Below are 9,269 nucleotides of genomic sequence, written 5' to 3'. Positions count from 1 at the left end.
CAGCAAGTGAACGACTGACTGAGTAACATGTGCACTGTTAGCTTTAGGTTAAAGGATTGTGTGTGGTTAACACTTTTTTTAACACACAGTGGCAGAAACATCTTTGTCTCTCCTTCCCCTGAACAACATCACTAAGATGAAACTCTCTAAAGAAAAGTCCACTTTAGTCTATATTTGCTCTGTGTGAAACAACATCCCACATTTTGAATTCACGACCATTCTGGCTTTCAAAAATGACGACTATTTGACTGTATTTTTTTCAGTTTGTATTGAGTCTTTTTGCTCCCCCTCATTATGAAGGTCAACTGTAGTTTTTTCACAGCCTGTCTGTCGCCCCCTGCTGGACAGCTTTGGATATTGTGTCCTTGAGCTCCTTCCAGTAGTAGATTATACATTTGCTTTCTAATGGGCAGAACTCAAACGAATATTATGTGAAATATGTTGTTGTTTTTACTATTTGACTTCTTTTATTTGAAGAGACCGGGAGTTTTAAGGGACCAATCTGAATTCATATTCAAATGGTGCGACGTCAGTGGTGTACAGCAGGTGAAATGGAAGCAGGAATGTCCAGCTGTCAGCAGATCCTAGACTTTTATGATGATGTGTAATGGTGTAGTAGTGGTGTCCCATTTCTTAGGGGAATATTTTCACCCCTACGCCTTGGCACTCTGTTTCAAGGGGCAAGGGGAACGGGTAGGTGTAGGGAAGGTGAATGGGGTATGAAATAGAATTGGGATTGGGCCTAAATCTGTGAAGATCTCAGCAGAGGAGGATTAAACAACTCCACAAACAGCATTACCAGCTTCACACATTACTAACCAGACTGACTTTATTTGTGTCAGACGTCTACAGAAGCTCTTATTGAGAATCAGCAGAGGTTTAACTCTAATGTGTTTCATTTGAAGTCAACATAAGAGTGATCAGTGTTTCCATTAGCTGGGCTCTTTACTCTAATTATGTGTCTGCCTCTTTTTACTTTTAAAGTGCCTTCAACAGAGTATGCTGGGTGTGGTAATCGACAACTGCCTGAAATTCGATAAACAAATTAGCTCTGTTGTAGGCTCAAGTTTTTTTTCTATATTAGTTCACTTTCAAAAATTCAATATTTTCTTTCCGAAGACTTGCTAAAGATTGCCATCCATGCCCTCATTACATCTCGGCTGGACTATTGCAACTCACTCTATTACTATCTGACTAACCCAATACACCTCCGGCGAGAGGACTTAGATCGGACGGCAAATTCCTTCTTAGAGCTCGCTTAAAGACAAGGGGAAATAGGGCTTTCGAAGTTATTGGACCCACATTATGGAACAATCTTCAGCTCTCAATTAGAACTGTGGCCACTCAATCTGAGTTCACATCCAGTCTAAAAACCCACTTGTTCTCTTCGGCTTTTAACTTATAAGTTGTTTTAATTTTTATCTCTCACATTACTACTTTTAGAAACTTTGTTTTTATGTTTTTACTTGTTTTCACTTGTATTTTACTGTTGTACAGCACTGTGGCCATTCTTAAATGTGCTATATAAATAAACCTGAACTTGAACTTGAGTGTGCGATTATAGGCGCAGCCAATATCTGACATGTTAGGAATCAAATCACAAATGGTTTAATGATTACTTTTTCTCGCTGTGTTTCATAACTCTATCTAGCGACCATCTCAGATCCATGTAATTCATCTCATGGTCCATCACAAGTCTGAAGAGCTGATCTGTTTCTTTACGCAGTTCATGTATGTCTTTCTCTGTCTCTGTGGGTTCTTGGTTTCTCTCATTGTCCCCTTCATTTCTCTCTTCTTTGCCTTGTGTATTTATCTCCTTGTCTTGGTTTACTCTTCTTTCTTGTTCTGGCTTCTCTTGTGGAGATGTGGATACAGGAAAAGAAGGTCTTGTATGTTGTTTCTCCCTCTGCTCTTTGAGTTTGATTTGAGCTTCCAAGCTCTTCTCAATCTTCTCCAGCAGCTCTGTGACCTGATCTTGATTGTTTTTGTCTTGATTGTTGAATGAGTGAAATCTGCCACCACAGCCGTCAATCAGTGACTGTAAATCTGGGCTTTTCCTGATATACTGATCCAGTGATTCACCCATCAGCAAATCCACATGAGTGAACAGAATAATGGTGTAATGAGCAGCTTCTTCTCCAAAGTTCTCCTGAATCCATCTCATAGTGTTACTCTCTTCATCTGTGTATCTTCCATTCGGTCTGATGACCAGCAGAAACACATGAGGACCAGGAGCAGACATGTTTAAACATTCCTCAATGTTTCGCTTGAGTTCATCCTGCAAGTGCTTGTACCAACTGATATCTAAAAGTCCTGGAGTATCAAAGATTGAGATGGTTCTTCCAGACACCACCGCTTCTTGTTTCTCACAGGTTTGAGTGGATGATACAAAACTCACTCTAAATGCATTTCTGCCTAGGATGGTGTTTCCAGTTGAACTCTTTCCTGATCCAGTTTTACCCAGAATAACAATCTTCAGATCTGCTGGAAGAGGGAAAATATGCTGTTGTTAATACATTGAAAATGGATCAATTATCATTAAATTCTCCTACACTCTTAGAAATAAAGGTGCCAGGAAGAACCAAAAAGGGTATTTCACAGCGATGCCATAGAAGAACCTTTTTTGGTTCCCCAAAGAACCCTTCACTGTAAGGTTCTTTGAAGAACCTATTTGTTTCTTGGTGCCATAAAGAACCTTTTTCAGTGCTGCAAAGAACCCTACTCAAGGGTTCTTTAAAGAACCTATATAAGTTCTTCATGTCACTTTATTAGGTTCTTTGTAGAACCATTTATGAAATGGTTCTTTATGACCCCATAATAAACAAACATACAAAGAAAATCCAGGAATTTGATTTATTTAATTTTTGTATTGCCTTCATACATTGTGCCACATGGAAGCACACTCACAGAAATATTTCACCCAAAATTTAAGATTTATGTAATTTTATTAAATGACAAATTCCCATTTATATTTTTTTCATAATTTTAACACAAATCTACCAAATAAACTTTACACAATTTATTTTCATTAGGATAATAAAACCTATTTATTTAAAATACATAAAGTTTATTGTATAAATTGCATAATAATTAAGAGAACTAAATCAGGATAATTAAAAAAGTTAAATAACATTTATTTGAATCATGTTAAATGTATATTCATGGCAGAGTTAGTTTTTATGCATTTACATCTATTTGATTTTATTTAAAAACTCATATTTTTAAAATCTATATATTAAAAGTAAATAAACTCTAAAAGATTTAATCAATTTTACAATTTATTTAATGCAATTAGTTAATAAATACTAACATTGTTTGAATAATAAGAGTTATAAAACAAACAAGATTCTGTTATTTAAAGTTTATGTGATTGGTTTTCATCAAAGTTATGAAAAAAATCCATTTGGGAAACAGGAAACGACGTCACTTTCGCTGGACACAAGCCCTCGAGATATTGTGGGAATCCGTCACACACATCCCACTGAGCAAAGGCGTACGTTGAAAAGACGTCCACTGAGGAGCCAGAATGAAAGTTTTTATGACGTCTGTTTTTGACGTGTTCTGCACGTCCGATATAGACGTTCATGGAACCTCAAGGTTAAAAACTAGTTCAAATTATGGACATATTTTCCATTTGTAATTGCAAAGCAACTCACAGACAGTGTGTGTTTGTCCAGAAATCATGAAAATAAAAGAAACTTAGCTCAAACCTTTAGACACTTTAGACAACTTAGCATCTGTAATTCACACATCTTTGGATCGTGAGAGAATCGTGGGATTCAATCCAGGATCTTCTTGCTGTGAGGAGACAGTGTTTCCCACTGAGACACTGGAGCTGCCCTTAATCACAGACATAAGACACACTTTGACTATTTCTGTCAGACGTCTACAGAAGCTCTTACTGAGAATTAACAGAGCTTTAGATGTTGATGTTTATGTTTCATTTGAAGTCACCATTGTGGTGGGAAGCGTTTGCTTTAGTTGGGCTCTTGGTCCCCGTATTTGTGTGAGCTTTTCTTTGGCTGCTGTAACTGTGTGTGAGAAACACAATAGTTATGGCTGAGAAAGCAAAGATAAAGTGACTTCAGGTGTTGTCAGCTCCTTGTTGATGACCAAATCATCAGAAGTCTAGAATCTGATGTTGTGCTTTTGAGTTTTATGTTCTTGTTTGGCAAATAATAATTTGTTTATATACTATAACCTTGTGAATCTGCTGTATTGACACCAATAGCAATAAACAAATCACTCATATTGAAAGATGATAAAACAGCAGGTGCACATTGTTTTGAGAAAATATTTCTCATAGTCACACACAGACATCAAGATTTTGCATATGATTCACAACAACGGTGACAATCAAGCATGAGTTTTGAGTTTTGTACTTTGAAGCTACCCATCATGCATTGCAGCATGAAGTTTTTTTTTATGATTGTCACCGTTGTTGTGAATCATATGCAAAATCTTGATGTCTGTGTGTGACTATGAGAAATATTTTCTCAAAACAATGTGCACATTTTGTTTTATCATCTTTCAGGATAAGTGATTATTTTATTGCTATTAGTCCAGAAACAGTGGATTCACAAGGTTATAGTATATAAACAAATGATTTGCCAAACAAGAACATAAAACTCGAAAGCACAACATCAGATTCTAGACTTCTGATGATTTAGTCATCAACAAGGAGCTGACAACACCTGAAGTCACTTTATCTCTGCTTTCTCAGCCATAACTATTGTGTTTCACACACACAGTTACAGCAGCCAAAGAAAAGCTCACACAAATACGGGGACCAAGAGCCCAACTACAGCAAACGCTTCCCACCACAATGGTGACTTCAAATGAAACATAAACATCAACATCTAAAGCTCTGTTAATTCTCAGTAAGAGCTTCTGTAGACGTCTGACAGAAATAGTCAAAGTGTGTCTTATGTCTGTGATTAAGGGCAGCACCAGTGTCTCAGTGGGAAACACTGTCTCCTCACAGCAAGAAGATCCTGGATTGAATCCCACGATTCTCTCACGATCCAAAGATGTGTGAATTACAGATGCTAAGTTGTCTAAAGTGTCTAAAGGTTTGAGCTAAGTTTCTTTTATTTTCATGATTTCTGGACAAACACACACTGTCTGTGAGTTGCTTTGCAATTACAAATGGAAAATATGTCCATAATTTGAACTAGTTTTTAACCTTGAGGTTCCATGAGCGTTTATATCGGACGTGCAGAACACGTCAAAAACAGACGTCATAAAAACTTTCATTCTGGCTCCTCAGTGGACGTCTTTTCAACGTACGCCTTTGCTCAGTGGGATGTGTGTGACGGATTCCCACAATATCTCGAGGGCTTGTGTCCAGCGAAAGTGACGTCGTTTCCTGTTTCCCAAATGGATTTTTTTTCATAACTTTGATGAAAACCAATCACATAAACTTTAAACAACAGAATCTTGTTTGTTTTATAACTCTTATTATTCAAACAATGTTAGTATTTATTAACTAATTGCATTAAATAAATTGTAAAATTGATTAAATCTTTTAGAGTTTATTTACTTTTAATGTATAGATTTTAAAAATATGAGTTTTTAAATAAAATCAAATAGATGTAAATGCATAAAAACTAACTCTGCCATGAATATACATTTAACATGATTCAAATAAATGTTATTTAACTTTTTTAATTATCCTGATTTAGTTCTCTTAATTATTATGCAATTTATACAATAAACTTTATGTATTTTAAATAAATAGGTTTTATTATCCTAATGAAAATAAATTGTGTAAAGTTTATTTGGTAGATTTGTGTTAAAATTATGAAAAAAATATAAATGGGAATTTGTCATTTAATAAAATTACATAAATCTTAAATTTTGGGTGAAATATTTCTGTGAGTGCAATATATCCATTTAATACGTACATTTCATGATTCGAGTTAAAATTGCACAATTTTAAAATGTGAAAATAGCAGAAACTCTACAATAAACCAGAAATGAGCATAACACAGACTCTACAATAATCCAGAAATGAGCATAACACAGACTCTACAATAATCCAGAAATGAGCATAGCACAGACTCTACAATAATCCAGAAATGAGCATAGCACAGACTCTACAATAATCCAGAAATGAGCATAGCAGACTCTACAATAATCCAGAAATGAGCATAACAGACTCTACAACAGGGGTGGGCAACTCCAGTCCTCGAGGGCCACTGTCCTGCAGAGTTTAGCTCCAACCCTGATAAAACTCACCTGCCTGTAGCCTTCTACACAGTAAAATCCCCAGTGTTAAATTAACACTGCTCAGAGCACATATGGTCCCACTCCACAGAGTGTTAAAGTAACACTGAATCAGTGTTAAAGTTAATGAGATAATTGAGAGATTAATTAAGTGATGATTGGCTATTAGTGATGAACACCTGATGATAATGAGCAAAATCACTGAAGAAAAGAGAAAAAAAGAAAAACACAAGAACTACGACTGACTATAAAAAAGACATTAAATCTCTGAAGATCTCAGCAGAGGAGGATTAAACAACTCCACAATCAGCATTACCAGCTTCACACATTACTAACCAGACTGACTTTATTTCTGTCAGATGTCTACAGAAGCTCTTATTGAGGTTTAGATGTTGATGTTTTATTGAAAATAAAAGTTGTTTGAAGTTACCATTATGGTGATTAGTGTTGCTTTAGTTGGGCTCTTCACCCTTGACTTGTCAGCATTTTTTTTTCTCTGGCTGCTGTAACTGTTTATTACGGTGAGAACAGCAAGAGAAAATTCATGATGACAAGATGATGACAGATGATGTTGGCTTGTTGTTGATGATACAGTTGTTATCATCATATAGTGCCTTATTTGCTGTTCTCCTGAGAGTCATTGATTATAGTAGCCTTGTGACTCTACAGCAGGAGATCCAGCAGTGTTTACTTCACATAAACTAAATGGTTATCAAAAAATGTGTACATAAGTTTTGTACTCCAGTTTAATAACACATCACATAATAAGCACTTCTAACTCCTGCGAGTTATACTCACACATAGACATCAAGAATCAGCCTATGAATCTCAACAATGGTGACATGCTTCATGCCGCAATTAATTCTGGGTACGTCACGCAAAACTCATCTATGGCTCCCAGAATGCATTGTGGCATGAAGCATGTCACCATTGTTGAGATTCATAGGCTTATTCTTGATGTGTGTGTGTGAGTTACACTCGCAGGAGTTAGAAGTGATTAGTGTACAATCTATTTCAAAACGACTTCAGCTCTTCTGATTAAAACCCTGCTGGATCTTTTCTAGAATCACAATAAAAAAAAGTTAATGGTATATTGCTCATACTAAAATAAATTCATATAAACTCATATAAAATCGATTAATTGAATTACTACACAATGATCATATTTTCATCATCGGGCAGCCGACAGCATCTGATTGTGTTTACTCTTGCTTTTCTTGCCATAACAAACTCAGTTACAGCAGCCAGAGAAACACGAATATTAAAAAGTCACCAAACTGCCCAACTAAAGAAAACACTATTCACCATGATGGTCACATTAAGAACTAGCAATTTTCTAAACAAAATCAAACAAAAAATCTGTTAATTCTCAATAAGAGCTTCTGTAGACGTCTGACAGAAATAAAGTCAGTCTGGTTTGTAATGTGTGAAGCTGGTAATGCTGTTGTTTAATTCTCCTCTGCTGAGATCCTCAGAGATTTAATGTCTTTTTTTATAGTCAGTCGTAGTTTTTGTGTTTTTCTTTTTTCTCTTTTCTTCAGTGATTCTGCTCATTATCATCAGGTGTTCACCACTAATGGTCAATCATCACTTAATTAATCTCTTAATTATCTCATTAACTTTAACACTGATTCAGTGTTACTTTAACACTCTGTAGAGTGGGACCATATGTGCTCTGAGCAGTGTTAATTTAACACTGGGGATTTTATTGTGTTGTAATCCAGGAGACACTGTTTAGCTGGTTCAGGTGTGTTTGATTAGGGTTGGAGCTAAACTCTGCAGGACAGTGGCCCTCGAGGACTGGAGTTGCCCATGCCTGATATAGAACCTTTCCTTCTAAGTGAGTTTGACAACCAGCCCCTTCTCCTCTATTCCAATGCAATGTTCTTCCATAAATGTTGTTTTAGTTGCTCAACTGCAGGCCCATCCTGATAAACACCCTTCCCCAATCCTGACCGTCTTGCGGCCCACATCTACTGTTGAATCCAGGCCTGCGCAGCATTTCTAGTTCTTAGTTACAAGTTAGTATAAAATTAATTTATAACCAGATGAGCTGTCATGTACTCTGACCTTTTGTTATTTTGAAATAGAAAGTAGACAGTATGATAAATATTTATGGGGGTGTTCCAAGCATATCTGTGTTTTTTATGATAAGAGTTACTGTATGTGGACTTTGATATAAGCCTGTGTTTGTCCTTTCCTCACTCTTGAGCTGCAGGTCATACTGAGAAAACGGAAAGAACTTCTCTGTCGATCTGGCAATGGCATCATTTCACAAGTAAGTTATATCACTCATTCCATTTTGCTATACATTGTAATGTTGTTTCTCTAACTAAGAAGCAGGGTACTAACATGACATAACCTACTAACAAGCAACTTATGCTATTTGTCTATATTAATAAACAGTTTATCAAAAACAGATCTCATCAAATTTCATCAACTATTTGTGTAGTGTTCAGAGTTAGTAATGTTCATCTTTTTATTTGAAATTTTTGTTGATTGTCACCCCTGTTGAGTTTTCTATGCTGAATGTTGATGTCTGTGCACGTCTCACCGGTTGTTTTACGTGCACTGTAAATCCAACAGATGTTCTAACTAACACTTTTTAGTTACTTTACTTAGTGTCTTAGTTAAATTGTAAAATCTAGTAATCATGCTATTCCTTGTTTACTCAGAAAATGTTAAGTGAAAATGTTAATCCATGTTAAGATTAATTGATTGGTTTGAGTGCCATTTGTCAAGCAAAACAAAAACATAGAATAACCCTCATCATTATGGAGTTCAGTGTCCCTTTGGTTGGGCACTTGGAACATTTATATTATTATAACCAGAGGTGTAAAATCCAGGGGCTAGAGAGTAGAAGTCCTGCCATATTTGTATTCCACTCATGAACTCAGTCAGCTGATTTCACTAATTAATTCTACATCCTGGCTGAAAAACTGTGCTATTAGCAAATCTAGGTGTTTGGAACAAAAAACAGAGCAGGACTTTTTATCTTCTGAACCGGGACTTTCCACCGCTGACATTTAGTCGGTTTGGCT

The 9,269-nt window shown here is 36.0% G+C and overlaps 1 protein-coding gene across 3 annotated transcripts in view; it reads left to right on the top strand.

Annotated features, from left to right (window-relative positions):
• Nucleotides 1–8,444: 8,444 nt before the first annotated feature.
• LOC307122980 (GTPase IMAP family member 9-like) overlaps nt 8,445–9,269 on the top strand; it is a 120,883-nt gene continuing 120,058 nt past the window's right edge. For all 3 annotated transcript variants that reach the window (XM_079811336.1, XM_079811333.1, XM_079811332.1), the window contains exon 1: nt 8,445–8,506. In XM_079811336.1, coding sequence (XP_079667462.1) covers nt 8,490–8,506 — 17 coding nt within the window. In that variant the 5' untranslated portion in view covers nt 8,445–8,489. The remainder of the gene's footprint in view (nt 8,507–9,269) is intronic.

The sequence above is a fragment of the Gobio gobio genome (genome assembly GCF_949357685.1).
Source record: "Gobio gobio genome assembly, chromosome: 3".
Taxonomy (NCBI): Eukaryota; Metazoa; Chordata; class Actinopteri; order Cypriniformes; family Gobionidae; genus Gobio; species Gobio gobio.
This window is presented reverse-complemented; position numbering and strand designations above follow the sequence as displayed.